Consider the following 15,767-nt stretch of genomic DNA (forward strand, 5'->3'; position numbering starts at 1 on the left):
TCACAATATAAAAATATAACACGCACTTATGTGGAGCTGAAAGCTGAAAACAAGACTTGGACATGTTTCCTTTTTCCTAACAAACGTCGAAGTTGTTTTTCCGTCCACGTTTCTCACTAAAACCCTCGCGTGTCCTCGAGGCTCGACGTGTCGCCTTCTGTTAAGCATTTGTTGATGTTTTTATTTTTGAAACCTGCGTTGCGTTTTCCATCTGTTTATACCAGCTAGCAGTCTCCTTTTTCCCACCCTTAGGGCATGTCAGCTGTGGATCAGTGAGAAACCACAGTTTATTTATACAACCGTGTGGGTCTGTGGATAAATGACAGGCATTTCTTTACTGTACACACATGACCAATCTGGTTAGGAAGCTCAAAGTGCACTTTTCATCCTGGTCATGGGACACTTGATCGGTTTGTTTTCCCCTCAAGGATATTTAAGGGAGCGTAGGAGTTTGTCCAACCGGTCTATATGTGTTTTGTGGACTTGGACTCGGTCACTGTGGGGAGTGCTCTGGGAGTGTGGGGTCATTGTTACACCCTGCCTGGCCCGTGTACAACCATAGAGAGAGTCTGGCTCACATTGGCAGCAGTAAGTCGGACTCTATCCCAGTTAGCCAGGACTGTCCTCTGTCACCAGCTCGGTTAATAGTTTTCACAGGTTTGTTCGATTACATTAAACAACAACCTCCAGCTCTCACTGGGGCGCTTTGCAGCTGAGTGTGAAGCACATGGGATGAGAAGGAGCACCTCCAAGTCTGAGACCATGGTTCTCAGGCAGAAACGACCTGTTGGCCTAAGTGAAGGAGTGGAAGGGAGTCAGAGCTGCTACTCCTCCACATCAAAGCAACGCGTTGAGGTGGTTTGGGAATCTGATTAAGATGCCTCTGGGGCTCCTCCTATGAGAGGTGTTTCAGGCGAGTCAGAGCGGGAGGAAAACCCGGTTAGGAAACCCTGGGGCAGAACACACTGGAGATATCATGTCTTTGCTCAGACGGCTGCCAGCCCCAAACTGGACCCGGGTTAATTTAGATTTACTTTCTAAACGAAGAAAAAACTCGTCAGGCATACAAGGGCTTTATTAATTCCTCATGTTACAGCAGTACAAGCCTCAGCAAGAAGTGAACTAGAGTATATTAAAAAAAGAGATACGAAAAAGTAGTGCGCAAATTAGGAAACCCCCCCCCCCAAAACATAAATATAACGTTGTATGACCATACTCAGTCTTTCTAAAATGTATTACGAAATCATTCACTCACCATGTATTCTGCATGATTTGGGCTCCATATAGCAGCCATGCTATAACCAAAACCAACTTTGTCCTGGTGGGGAGGAGGTCACCGTCCACCCACACAAACACAGCTGAGTTTATTTCTCTCTCTAAAGCGTGAAGAGAGAATATCGGTAATTATTTAGCCTTCTGTGGTTAATGAGTGGATGGATATGAGAGAGAAAAGTGCTATATAAATATATTTAACTTGCTTGCTTACTTTTTACCTCAGACTTATATATCTTCAAAATGTGAATAGCGCCCAGTAAACACCGCCAGTGAGCCAGGATGCTTAATCCCAAGACCTTGAAAGCTGGACAGCAGGATGTACAGCATCCGTCAACAGTTGCTGCTAACATGACCCAGTGTCTGCAGTGTAAAAGGTTTAGCCTGAGCAAATATTGAAGCTTTACCTGCAGAAACATTTTCAGCCACGTTACCAGAGCGCAAGAAAGTGTTAAAACTGCACATCAATTAGGACTCTGAAGCAAATATGTTATTAAGGACTTGACTGTTTCTGTTGTTTTCCATCGTGACGTAATGTTTTCTGTTGTTTTCCTTCTCTCGGTCATTCTTTCTCCATCCTCAGGAGGCGAATCCTTCTGGGGAAAACCTTTCAAGGATGAGTTTCGCCCCAACCTATCCCATACCGGCCGGGGGATTCTCAGCATGGCAAACTCTGGTCCAAACACCAACAAATCTCAGTTGTAAGACATATTTTTCCTAAACTTAGAACAGTTGCCCAGAAAGTCAGCCGGCAGGGAATTATGTTGTGTTTCGTCTGTGTCGTTGTCTCTGCTGAGCGTACACAGAAACTCGTGTTAACAGCACAGCCATTAGTTCCTTTTACTTTCTTGCTGTTTAGTGTTAAATATCTGTTATAAAAGCCAACTGGGGCAAATTTTGTCACAAAAGAGCTCTCTGATCATTCAGCTAATATTCCACAGTTCCTTGTTTCCACTATTTCCAGTCTTTTAAACCTCCCTGCTTTAGCTTTTTTAGCCTGTGTGTATTATTGAAGGGTATTTCTCATATTTTGTAAAATAAGACTGGCTACTATTTCCAAAATTTGTGTAACTTTTAAAAAAAATTCTCCCTCCAGCTTCATCACATTTCGATCGTGCACCTACCTCGACAGGAAGCACTCAGTATTTGGAAGGTAAATCTGCCTTTTAAGTGTTATCATATTCACTGTATGTGTGTACTGTGTCTATGTGTTTATTATTTGGGTGTGAAAGGCAACAGTCCTGCATGTTCTTCCTCATCTCTCCATCTCTCCTCTCATATTATCTTTCATACACGTGGTCCCAGTACTCTGACTTCTAAACTGACTTCTGGTCAAAAGCGGTGAAAAATTTAGGAGATGCTGAACCTAAACTGATGGCTTTCTCTCTCGCTCTCCCTGCTAAGCGAATGGTCGTCTTTTGCAAAAAGCCTTGACTGTTGTCTAAAAATATTCAGACTGCTTTTAACAGGCCGATTCTTTAGATGCTCAGCACACTATAAAAGCTTCAGTTTTAACCCTGCAAGCAGCTTTTTTTACCGCCTAACCCAGTGTCTTTGCACATTTAACTGAGGCCTAGGCAACCAAACCAGATCTATTTAGGTACTTTACAGAGGACACTGTTTCTGCAGGGTCATCAAGAATATTTATTATTGTTCTAGTACTGAACATAATGTGTTTGTTTTTAATTGATGAGGAAACACTTCATCTTATTAAATAACCTTCATGGGTTGCATAAATAATGTCGAATGGAAAATTAAAAATGTCTAAAGAAACAGATATAACGCTCGTATTAATGATGTGCGACCACATCCTCAGTGTTTTCTGATTGAGGGGAATCACACTTTCAGACTGCTTCTTTATACATTTTAGTTTTTGTAAGTGATTAAATGTTTAGCTCCGTGATGGATAGATTATTTTTCCATCGTCTAGGGTCACGTTTAAAATGTCTTGTTTTGCTTGACCATAATGAATCGTATAACACGGAGGCATCACTTCGTGTAGTCTTTTTTTTTTTTTTTTTCTCATGCGGCTTATTGGTTTCTTTTATTAGCATTTTTTGCAAATGTTAAGATTTTTTTTCTTCCTTTATTAGAAGAAAGACAGAAATTTTGGGGTTTGACATGCAACAAACGTCTCTGACTGTGTTTTAATGAGGGATGTTCAGATTTAGCGCCAGCACTCCAAACACACATTTTATTAATTCACTGCACTTTATATACAGAACAAAAACTCTGTCGGGCTCGTCTGGAGCTGGTACGTTTTCTGGGTTGACTTATGATATATTTTTGTGTGCATTATTTTTTTTCTTTATAGTACACAGTATACTGTTGTTGCTATGACTCTCTCTGGTTTTATCTCGACATGTTAGGTAGTGGAGCTACGAGACGGTGAATTTTTGTTGTTAATTATTTTCTCAGTTAATCGATTATTATTATTAATCTGCATGTGAATTCTGGCTTCACAATATTTTTTTCCTGTAAAGTGACAGGATCGTTTTATTGTCAGAAGTATTTCAGATTAATTTAATTTGAATTCACTAATTGATGAAGCGTTTTTTTTCCTGTAAAAATGATTAGTGGGAGTGCTTTGTGTTGTTGTGTTTGTGATGTTGTGATGATTTGTCATTCGCTGGATTAGCCCAAACACCTCTGTGTTATTTTATCTGGCAAATGATTTTATTTTGAAAATCGATTATATAACGCTGGTTCTTTGTACCTTTATATAGAGGATGTTTGTTCACATTGCAGGTACCTGTTGTGCAGACAGGTGGGATCTTAATTTATACCTTAATGTAAATTTGCAAAAGAGGCTCGAGCTGGAAGGCCTAGAGATAAAAACAATGTGTCGGGTCACCGGGAGGTAGGAAAAAAGTTAAAAGCGCTACAGTTTGATCTGATGCCGCAGGTCAGCGAGTCATCAAGTGTTTGTGCTCATCGGTTCGCCTGAACGTATGAAAGCAGCTGGAGAAAGAGTTTGCAGTTTAAAGAGTGAAGTGAGAGCAACTTCTTGACTACGTCAAAACAACGTGACAAAGCTCGAGTGTTGAATCCAGTGAGGAGTGTTATCAGCTAAACCTGCAGCTCCTCCTGGCCTCACTGAGCTTTATCAGCGAGTCAGCTTTTTGTTTGGCTGCCTGGACCTAAACCTTTCCATTTTATTTCACACTCACTGCTCCCTGAGTCATTTTTGCCTGCAGAAACCAGCCTTTTAACAGAAAATCCTCAAAATGCTTCTGAATACCTTACATGCTCTGCACTAAATGGCAGACAGGGTTAGTTGAGTGTTTATCAGCCAAAAAGCCAGATTTTTCCAGCAGGAGTTGGAAGTGTCTAAAAGCAGAATTAATTGTAGTGAGTACTGGGCTTCGATTCAGAGCCTGACTCCATATAAACGCTGTTCTGTTTCTATAGGTTTAAACTGAAAAAGCAGCTGTTTGCTGATGTTCACAGCTTGTTTAGCTGTCCCCATGTGCAGACGATGTTCATTCACTAAGGAGGTTATAAGCTGCATGACACACTGGCATCATAATTCATGTTTACCTTTTTGTTTTTCACGATGAGTTCATGTATATATATTTATTCTATATTTAATTAATGCTCGAATTGTTTTTCTGTGTCATCAGAGAGTTTCAGTATAAACTGTCTGTAGGTGCCATGTTTTCACTGATTACAGCATGATTTTAAGTGCTGTATAGATTATCTGATGTAAACACCTGTTTTATATGTGCATCTTGTTGAAACCACCAAATCAAACCCAGCTGCAAACCAGTGTGTAATTTCCACATCTCGTAGAAAACAGTATTCATTAATATTTATATAGTTTTACTTATAAGACTTAAAGTTTCAGAGCCCTAATGTAGAAGGATCAAGTTACAAATAAACTGTAAAATTAGAATATATTAACTTGAATTAAAGTATTTATTTTACCGCTCTGTGCACTAAATCCCAACAATTTAACAATTTTCTACAGCGTTAATCTCTTATTTACAATATTTTGACTATAATATTTTATCATCATCACTTGATGATGTCTGATTGGAGTAGGCAGCGCTCATAAGGATTGATGTGTGAAACAAGCACAAAGCCTGAAGCAGGAAGCTGCCTCTAACCACCATCTGAAAGCTGCGGTTTTAGGTTTTGTTAAGCCAGCTAACACAAAATGGTCCAGCTGTGTTGAACTTCCTTTGTCGTATACCTCTCAGGGGCCTGAGAGTCTCCACCTAAACTCTGAGTCGATTAACTGTGACGATGGGAAACTGCAGCGTTTCCAGTTCCAGAAACGCTCATCAGAGTTTCTAATAAGCTGAAATAAATTTGCCAGTACAAAATTATAGAAATCCTGGTGTGAGGTTTGGTATCTGTAGCAGTCATAACCTTACAAATAAGATGATGATGCTGGCATTCATACAGCTGTGTTAGAAACCCACATATAGTCACTCCAATGGTCAACAGGACGAGCAGGGGAGCAACTGAAGGCTGAATGCAAGCTAAAGAAAGAGTTTTACAAATCAAGTCAAGCTCGTCCTCCGTTACTGACTCGCGATGCCGATAGAAGAATCCCAGCTGATGGGTTTTCATGATGAAATAGGTTCCCAGCCTTAATATACATCATCATTGTGTAATTGCACTGTGCTCATCCATAACACATGGATGTATGAAACATGTCGCCCGTTGGTTTGTGAAGACTCGTTTCGAAGTGTTCTGAAACTGGACGTGAGAGGCGTCAGTCCAGGAGTGACCGAGCCCACACGTCAGTCCGGACAGTGACTGGCCATTAAAAAAGCTGCAGGTTAAAGTCCTGGAATCTGTTGGTGTTTACAGGTGTGATATGAATCGACTCGGTACCATTATCAGTCAGAAAGGAAGGTTAAAGTCAAACACCCTCCTGCAGTGGAAGGTGAGCGCAGGGCAATCACAGTTCAGCTCTCTTAATGTAGATGGATCAGCTCATGGCGATGTAAGCTTCATCATGCTCCTCTCTCTCATCACATCACTCTTAACATGGATGTGTCATTTAAATGGTAAAACTGGGAATGAATTATTCAGCAGTCTGAGTCTCTCACGGCTACATTTTCATGATATGTTTTATGACGGATACGATCCTCTTCCTGGCAAAGGTCGGCATGAGGGGACCTTTGTCAGGACTCGGCAGCGTATAAAGTGAAGGACGTGTTGTGTTTTTTCTCTGTTGCAGGGTGGTCGGTGGATTTGAGACTCTCACAGCCATGGAGAACGTGGAGAGCGATGCCAAAACAGACAAACCAAAGGTATGAAGCAGTGAGGTATAAGGTTGGCTTTTGCTTGTAAATGTATGAAAAGACGTATCACTCCTCAGGTTTGTTGTATGTCAGATTTTTTACATGTTAAATGGTTGAGCTGTAGTTTTAAAATGAGTTAAAGTTTCTGGATTGGAAACATTAAAAGCAGCTGAGGAGAACAAGACTCCACCGTCATGCCACGGATACACAGATCATCTGAAGGTCAGATACCAGGACTAGAAACGATGCAGGGAGAGTTCTGTTTAACGTAGTAAACAGCTGTACACAACAAAGAAATCCAGCAGCAGTTTTCCAAGTTTACCTTAAAGTTAAATCAGTGAATAAAATTTTTTGCATTTAATGCTTCAATGTTTGTTTGTTCCACAGTCGGAGATCAAGATCATAAGCACGACAGTGTTCGTGGACCCGTATGAAGAAGCTGATGCACAGGTTTGGATTTTTCTCTATGACGTGACTGTGAAACCATAAATATCTTTAAAGTAGAGGCGTTTCAGAGGGAAACAGCTTTGTGCTGTTTTCAAACTTAAGAATTTGTGTTTCTGAGAAGTCTAGAATCCCCTTATCGAGTTTTTAAATGAAAATGCCAACTGTGTAGATAAAGTAGTTCCTGTGGGAGGGGCTTAAGGTGTACAGGCGTGTACAGTGTGGCACTTGGGGGTTGGTTTGCTTGTTGCCCAATAGTGATGGTGCTAACCTCTTGAAAAGTTTGTTCTTTTGAGCAGTTGTAAAAGTTTGTAGTTTTTGTTCAGAACCATCACGCTCTGCCTCGTTTGGCTGGTAAAGATAATTCCCACCTCTGCTCGAGCTCGAGGCCTCTCACACAGTCTGCGCCAGCACTGACCAGCGCCACAGATCACATTGGTTTCCTCTAACGTTCTCCTTCAGATGCCTCAGGATCGAGAAACTCTTGTGGTGCAGAGCTCAGTAAAAAACGATTTAAAAATGATGAGGAGCTTGCTCCTGTTCTCAACAGGCTACCTTCAAGCTTGAAAACTGTAGCCAGCTCTCATCGCCGGTGATGATCCTCGAAAGTCGAGTCAGTTTGAAAAAGAAGCGGACTGTAAACTTCAGAATGTGCAGTGCAAGTAGTCAGCATGGATTTCTAGTCAGCAGTCTAAAAATAGCAGCTGTTTGGACACGACTGAGATGTTGACCTTGAACAGGAGATCGGAGGAATGTAAAGCAGATAAGCTTTTTGATTTTTATAGGTCTGCTCACGGAGTGTCAGGTCACAGCTCTTATATTGACAAACCTGGCAGCCCTGGGTCAGAGTGATTATTCAAGCTATCCTGTGAGTTTTGTGTGGATTTACATGATTTTTGCCTCTCAGATTGCCGCGGAGCGAGAAAAGGAGCTACAGAAGCAGGAGGAGGAGAAACAGCAGGCCAACATCGCCCTGAAGAAAGCCAAGGAGGAGCAGGCGCCAAAAACCTTCAAAGCAGGTGTTGGAAAATACATCAACCCTGCCACAATGTAAGGAACACGTGAATACAGATGACTACAGTCTCCCCTGTGCTTTTAATGCAGACACGACTCATTCATATGCACCAGCGAGACTATGAAAGCTGCAAGCGCACAAACACGAGTTAAAGAGTGTTTCTTTCCACTCCGTTGACAGAATTTACATTAAAAAGTTGCAGCGTTTTCTCACCGTCTGATGTAAGAGACTAGAGAAAGTGGAAAGCAATGAATGTATGATTACATAGCAGCATAGCAAGAGAGAATGGGAATAGGCATATTGTATGAAATTGCCAATTTTCCCCACAGGGATAATTCAGGGTTATTATCCATAACATATTTTTGATATTCCTTTTGTTTTCACATGTTTTGGCATAATATTTAGAATAACTTTTTATTGCTCAAGTTTTCTGTTCAAATTGCTCAGTCACTGGGTTATAAAACAGATGGATCCAAACAATAGAGTTTTGTCCTCTGGCTCTATTTTATTAGTCCATAAAGGGCCTCTTATGGTGTTTTATGGGATCATTCTTTTGGGGGGTTTTACTCTATCGTGTTAAGCTTTTAACTGTGTTAACATATAATGCGCTTAGTTAAAATTTGAAGAAGCAGTCGTGAGTAGTCGTGCTGCAGCTGTGGTTTGATTTTTGATTTGGATCATAATGTGGCTGAATTTGTTTTTCTTTTTAACTTTGTTTCCACCAGCTGTTTTTTTTTTTTTGTTTGTTTGTTTGTTTGTTTGTTTTTTGATAGCAAAACGCAGGAGAGACAGGTAAAGGTTTAGGCTATTATATCGCTACCACAAGGTATCAGGATGCCGGTGGTCATCGGTGGTCCCACAGAAGCAGTGGGACGATCAGACTGCGGAGCAGATTCATGTCAGTGTGTGGGACTGTAGCCTGAGGTTTATGACATTAACTGTTATCGTGTCACAGTGGAAAAATAATCAAATGAGTAGTTGAATGAATATTTCTCTCCAGTGTGAATGTTGGATAGAAAGCACTTGTAGAAAAACGTGCTGGTGTGAATAAGTTATACAAAAGCAGTATATAAGAACCCGTCCATTTACCAGACAAAACGGGACATTTCCTCAGTCTCTAAGGAACCGTTAGAAGCATTAAAACATTTTTAAATGTATTTTCACAATGTACAGACCAATCTGTCAAAGACTGAAGGTACGTCCCACCGCCCCTTTTTTAGGCTGACTTTTACTTTCACTAAGAAGAAATGCCTGAAAATATGAGCCCAGCATGCAGACAAGGACATGCACAACAGAATTTACAAAGAACAGAGTTACAAGAAAGATCAAAGAATTATCTGCAAGAAGCAATATGTAAATGGATCTTCGTGTGTTCATATTCTGCTTCTTTTCTCTCAGAAAACGTTCAGTTGCTGAAGATGAAAGCGGTCCGTCCACCAGCGGCACGGCAGCCAAGAAGTCCAAAGGCAAAACCAGCTTCGGAGACTTCAGCTCCTGGTAGCACTGACACATTCTCAATTTACCAGATTGTATCTTTACTGGTCAGAATGGCAACCAGCAGAATTACTTTTATTCTTTTTTTTTGTGTAATGTTTTTCTTCTCTCAGTAGCATCGGCTTTTTGACAACTATCAATTAAAGCTCCTTTTCATAAAGACTGTTTTCTTCATTATTAAAGATAATCTTATCGGTATTTGGATTAAATATCTCACTGATGTTTCGTCCTGGATGGTTTAATAAGTGTTGCTATGCTACTACAGTTAGCTGCTTGCTAGCAACACTGGCATAATTATTTACAGTGTCTCTAGTAAACAAAAGCTATATGTTTATGGGTTCAGCGGCTAGTTTCACATCTTTATAGAACATGCAAGGTCTCTTAAACAGATCCACCTCTCGTTTGAGTGATGCCTCATTAAACAAGGAGGACTTTACGGCGGCTACGTTCATCTTTTATGTACAGTCTATGCACACATCGTGCAGCACTGGGGTTAAAGGCTGTTTGAATCAGATACAAAATTCAGATATAAAACCCAAAATCGATGAGTCTGTGCAGACATCTCCGCTGAGGCTTCTGCATGGCACAGATGATGAAGTGTATTTAACACGTTTTCAAACCCGACAGTCAGATAGCCTCCTGTGAGCAGCACCCAGTGATAGTGGGGAGGAAGAAGTCACGTTTACCAGCCTACGAAATGTAACTAAAGCATGGTTCAGCTCAGGACTGATGGTGGATATGCAGGTGGCTCATAGAGCAGTGCTCGAGAAGCAGTGTGGAAAAGTCTTTGACCTAATCTTGCAGCATCTAGAGCAGGGGTGGGGGCGAGGGCCGGGCTCCTGCAGGTCTTAGATGTGTCCTTGATCCATCACAGCTGATTTAAATGGTTAAATTACCTCATCAACATGCCTTGAAGTTCTCCAGAGGCCTGGTAATGAACTCATCATTGGATTCAGGTGACCCAGGGTGGGATCTAAAACCTGCAGGACACCGGCCCCTGGGGCCTGGAGTTCTCCACCCTGATCTCGAGCGATGAGCCTCAAAGCTCACTGTACTCGAAAGAAAAAAGCTCTTGTGTGGTTTTTTTTTTTTTCATGTTTTCTGAATTTCATAGTTCATAAAGTTAATATTTTCTAACAAGAAAAAAGGATGGTCCGGTGATTTTCGAGCACTGGGAAGTGCTTCTCTTCACCTCACAAACTCAATAGTTTGATATTTTCTCATTCTGGTTGAAATCACCTCGAAATAATTTTTTCAACAGAGCTTCAGGGTTAGAATCTTTTATTTTTTTATTTTACTTTGACAAAAACCTTATTATTCACTGCTCTCATTCAACAGCACCAAGAAAATGTATGAAAAAATATGTGAAAATACTTTCAGTTCTTGAGTTTTCATTGAACAACACTGAAGGAAACCTCGTTTGTTCTCGTGTTTATAGTTTCGTCTGTATTGATTCATTGTTTTCATGCATTTGAAATAAATGTTCAGAGAGGGCTCCTGTCATCCCTTTTATGTGAGAGCATAATTTGAAAATTACATTTCATACATCCACACAAAGCTTCTATAGAAAACGATCAGACTAAACCAAAGAAAGATCTGAATTTACTGCCTACAAAGTGACGTTGGATGGATGTTTTCAACACATAACAAGACAACTTGTGACTCTCTATCATTTATATATATATATATATAACAGTTCTGTAACTGTAACTTCGGTCGTTGCTGTGCTTTTTTTGGAAGTCGAATTTCCCAGAGGAACCCACCCGAGGGATTAATAAAGTTCTATCTTATCTTATCTTATCTTATCTTTATTGTTTTGTTTTTTTAGGTCATTTTAAGTTTTTTGGACAAAACCTGAAGAATTTTTTATTTATTTATTTATGTGTTCTTGTTTTTTTCATGCTCTGGTGTTTCCTGACAAATACAGATTCTGCGTTTTTCTTCCATAAATCCGTCTTGTGTTTTAAAATGTTTTAATAGCAGCAAAATCAAAACTTGCAGTCTCGTGCAGATGTGGTAACATCCATGACAGATGTGCTTGAAACATCGCTCTGAGGCAATGAATAGAAAAACTGCGTTTCGGTCTCTGTAAATAAGCCTGACAGGTGGTTTTCTGCACATTTATACAAACACGCACCTTTTTACCTGCAGTTCATTTTATTCTTCTTCTTGATGCTCAACAGTGACTCCCACACCTTATTGGACTAATCTTTGCTTGTTTGCAATCATTTAAGAAACCTTTATGGGGCTTTTGAGGATTTTCCACTTGGTGATTGTGACTGCAGTGAAAGGTTTATATGCAGGAAGCTGACGTTTTTGGCTGATCACTCCTCCGGTCGTGTAATTCCTCCAACCTCAAAACAATGTGAAATGAGCACCATGGGCATTGAGTAATTTTTCCTATAACCCATTGGTCCTGGGAAACATCACTTCCTATACACTATAAATATTTCTGGGAATTACCAAAAGTATCAGGTGTTCTGGGCAGGAAGTGTGAAAGCTTTCACTGGATGAGTATTAAATCATTAGCTCTATATCTGAAGGCTGAAAAACAGGCGTGTAATTCCACGGAGCTGCGTGGGATCGGCCTTTTAAAGATCCTTGTTGTGCTGTTGCAGAAGACCTATTTGCAATGGCCCCCTTGTGTCACATAACACGTAATTTATTGGATGCTTGGTTATCGCCCTAATGCTGCTCCACTCAAGTCCCATCATTTAGCGTTGCTCTTGGCAGCAGTTGCTACGCTTTGGGCTTTTACCTGAATGAATACACCCTTGAGTGTCCTAAGTTTCTCCCTTGTCTGAGTGAGATTAAGCTTCGTAAACACGGGGAGGTGGAAAATGAAGCTGGTGCCCTCCAAAACTTGAACTTCTTGACCTACACGATTATCCTTTTCACACATGGAGCGCTAAAACGGCGCTGCAGCGTGACGGACACTCATTCGTTCTCACAACTGTCCCGTCAGCAGAGCAGCTGACATGAATTCCTGCAGGCTCTCAGATGCTGATGTCACTAACAGAATGAATAATTAAGGTCTGTGCTGCTTGAAAGCATTGGCTGGGCAATTTGAGACTGAGGAGTGACATGTAAACTGTGTGTTGTTTACATAATGAAGTCAAGTGGTAAAGCCAGGGGAAGGCTAAGCATGTACCGGGTTACAGTGTATATGAAACTTTTATACACAGTAGTTTTTCTTTATCCAAAAACATCTTTATAAAAGTTTAAAATAAACAAAATCTGATTTAAGTTTTAGAAAATAACAAATTATATTGGGAAAATTTAGAAGATGTTTAATTAAAAAATGTTGCTCGTGTTTTAATACCTGTTCTGAAGTTCAGGACAGTGCACGTTCATTTGTTAAAGCCACACAAGCAAATTGTAAAACTGATTTTTCTCTTCTTAATTTTTGAGCCTTGAAAGTAGCGATTGAGACCAAAAATTAATCGAGAGCGAGCTGAGTGCCACTTTCACGGACTTCTATACGGTTGTTTTAAGAAATCCGCAACTGCTTTACTTTTCAGACCCACAACTAACATAATTTATTACAGTTTGTACTGTTTGATTTACACATAATTTTAATGCTTTTTTATTAGTGCAGGTTTAATAACTGCTGTAAATCACTTTGGTTCTATTTTAGCACAAAAATGATGCAAAACTTTGAAATGCCAAAGTTTCTTCACTGAATGAACCATTAAAATATGTCCTTGAAATCACTCCCCTTTCAAACAGTTCCTCCTAACATGTCACACACTGTGGATTGGTCACAATAATTAGCTTTGGTTATCCATATTGTCAGGGTGAAGGTTTGTTCAGTGGAGTTCAGTAGGACTCCTTCAGCATCTGAAATGAGACCATGGACATACCGTCTCTAACCACTGCGACCGAGGGACGGTCAGAAACTTTTGTTTGATGTGTTATACATCTTAAAAGGGTGTATTTTTTGTCTCGAACCAAGGTTATACCCCCAAAACCGAACACCAAGGTCTCAGAAGAAGACCGCATAGGAGTAGAGGCAAGAATAAAAGCAAACACTTCTGACTGGTGCAGCTCGAACTCTGACAAACCACCTGAAGGCTGCTTATAAGGCTGCTGTGGTGGAATCGTGAGCTGGGCCTGCTGTTTTCTTTTTTTCTCTGTTGGCGCTTGAAAAAAGAGCCTAATATGGTCATGGAAGCCCCACCCAACTTTGCTGTTTGAACTTTTTGTTTGCGAGGGACAGCCAATCAGAAGAAGTTTAGCTTAAAGGAGAGCTAAATTAGCTTGTGTCACACAGAGGATGATTGAGGGGTTGCACCAAGGCCCAGTATACATCGTGGACTGTAAATCATTGAAATTACGTTGATTTGAGGCTTTCAGATTTTGATACAGAAAAATTCCTGATTGAATTTTTCTCCAGTCAAAGTTGAAGTTTTGCTGTTTGACAAATCTGAGAAGCCAGACTTGCTCTTCCAGCTTTCAGGACGCAGGATTATTTTTATTTCTGTATTTCAGGCTACAAATATGTGATTGGGTGATGATGTGGAGCAAAGTTAAGATGTCGGAAAGTATTTGAATTGTTGTCAAATCTAATCTGGGCGCCCAAATTCGTTCCAGTTTTATATTTTAAGAGTATTTTTATTGAGCAAAACAGTTTCACAAAGTAATGACTAAAGTTGGCACTGGATGTCCTTTAAAACATTAACCACTGAAATATTCTTGGTAAATGCACAAAGAACGGGCTCCAACAGCATCTCATTTTCTGCATAATTAAACCGTCAGTTTTGTTCCCCCCTTTTGGAAAAACAAGCAAGAAAACTTTAAAGTTTAAAATGATTTAGATAAAAAGAACAAACCCAGTGAACATAACTGTACAAATCCTAAATAAAGAATTAAAATGTATAGTAATGACATTTATATTTACTCAGTTATTCCTTAATCATATAGTATCTATAGTTCAAAAAGCCTGTTTTTACACATCATTTGAACAGTATTTCTTTAAACCATAACTGTTAATTACAAAAATGCATTATAACACTCTATTATATTGTTTATGCAGTAATGCACAAACAATAGAAATGTTCAGATTTTTATTTGAAGCTTCTATAGATAACAATAAAATAATAAATGAATAAATTATAAAGAATTGCAGCCATTAAACTCAGAAACAGGACAATTATAAGAAAAGTGTGCTTAAAGTACAAAAGTCAGTATTTGTAAAGCTTTTTTTCTTGCAGGTTATTGCTTCAAAGATGCCTCACAATCCAAAAAGTCAATAAAAAATTCAATTTCAAACTTCATGTAATGCACAAAACACCATTAAAATACAATAATCGAATTAAGACTAAAGAAAAATAATATCTGCAAAGTATACTCAATCGAAAACCAAGCTGAGCAGGCGTGTGACATGAACAATGTTTAAGTATGTTTCACTGTTTGATCCCAGGTAGCAAATGTCAGGTGTGTCCACAGGAACATTTCAGAGCCGGGGTTGGAAGGTGATTAATGTGAGAGGAAATTTAAAAAAGAAACAAACTTAAGATTTATTGTTACTGTAACGTGTGTCGGTCCAAAGATAAATAGTTTGAGGTCAGAAACATGTGTTTCATATATGCTCTGTCACTGGTTAAACCTCCTGCAGACCCTGTCTCAGCACCCTGATTTCAAAGAGTAGAAATATTTTTAAATGTAGGTTTATATTGGTTTACTTAACTAAACGTAGGTGTGAACACATTTTTATGAATATTAATATAAAAATTCAAACAATATTGTGTAATTACAAAAAACTAAAAGCTGGATACTGTTGAGTCCAGCTCCTCCCGGGTTGAGTCTGACCTGCTGCTGACTGTGCAAACCAAGCTGTCACTACGATGGGTGATGAAGTATTTTGATGAAGACTCACTTCTCTGAATCCTCTGCTTTGAACATTCTGTTGCTCCTGATTGCAGTACCTGCTGGAACCACCCCAGTGTTTAACCTTTAGACCTCTGTTTTAGTTGTTTATGTCTTACTCTTTGATCTTGTCGCCACACTCTTGGCTTCAGACCTTTTGATGTCGTTTTTTCTGTGTTTAGTACCCTCCTGTTAATCATTCCCATCCTTTTGTGTACCAGCATTAATGCCATGCCTTTTCAGTGGCTCGGGGTCGGCTTACCTTCCCAGATCCCCTCTCTGGGGTGGTAAAAGCCCAACTGGAATACACAACAAACACACCACCACAGCAAACTCTGAGGAACAGGACTTGGAGACATTTCTTCACCAGTCTCTCCATACTCCCAAAGCACTGACCCCCGTAAGATGCAGTCAAA

The 15,767-nt window shown here is 39.8% G+C and overlaps 1 protein-coding gene across 1 annotated transcript in view; it reads left to right on the forward strand.

The window, feature by feature from the left end:
- ppil2 (peptidylprolyl isomerase (cyclophilin)-like 2) overlaps nt 1-10,792 on the forward strand; it is a 29,886-nt gene extending 19,094 nt beyond the window's left edge. Inside the window, exons 15-20 of the mRNA XM_085426471.1 lie at nt 1,856-1,973; nt 2,369-2,425; nt 6,467-6,539; nt 6,918-6,980; nt 7,882-8,024; nt 9,388-10,792. Of these exons, the coding sequence (XP_085282597.1) occupies nt 1,856-1,973; nt 2,369-2,425; nt 6,467-6,539; nt 6,918-6,980; nt 7,882-8,024; nt 9,388-9,490 (557 nt within the window). The 3' untranslated portion in view covers nt 9,491-10,792. The remainder of the gene's footprint in view (nt 1-1,855; nt 1,974-2,368; nt 2,426-6,466; nt 6,540-6,917; nt 6,981-7,881; nt 8,025-9,387) is intronic.
- The last annotated feature ends 4,975 nt before the right edge of the window (nt 10,793-15,767 follow it).

This window comes from Rhamphochromis longiceps, linkage group LG12 (genome assembly GCF_057381845.1).
Source record: "Rhamphochromis longiceps isolate RC_006_pf linkage group LG12, R_longiceps_female_GT1.1, whole genome shotgun sequence".
NCBI classification, from domain to species: Eukaryota; Metazoa; Chordata; class Actinopteri; order Cichliformes; family Cichlidae; genus Rhamphochromis; species Rhamphochromis longiceps.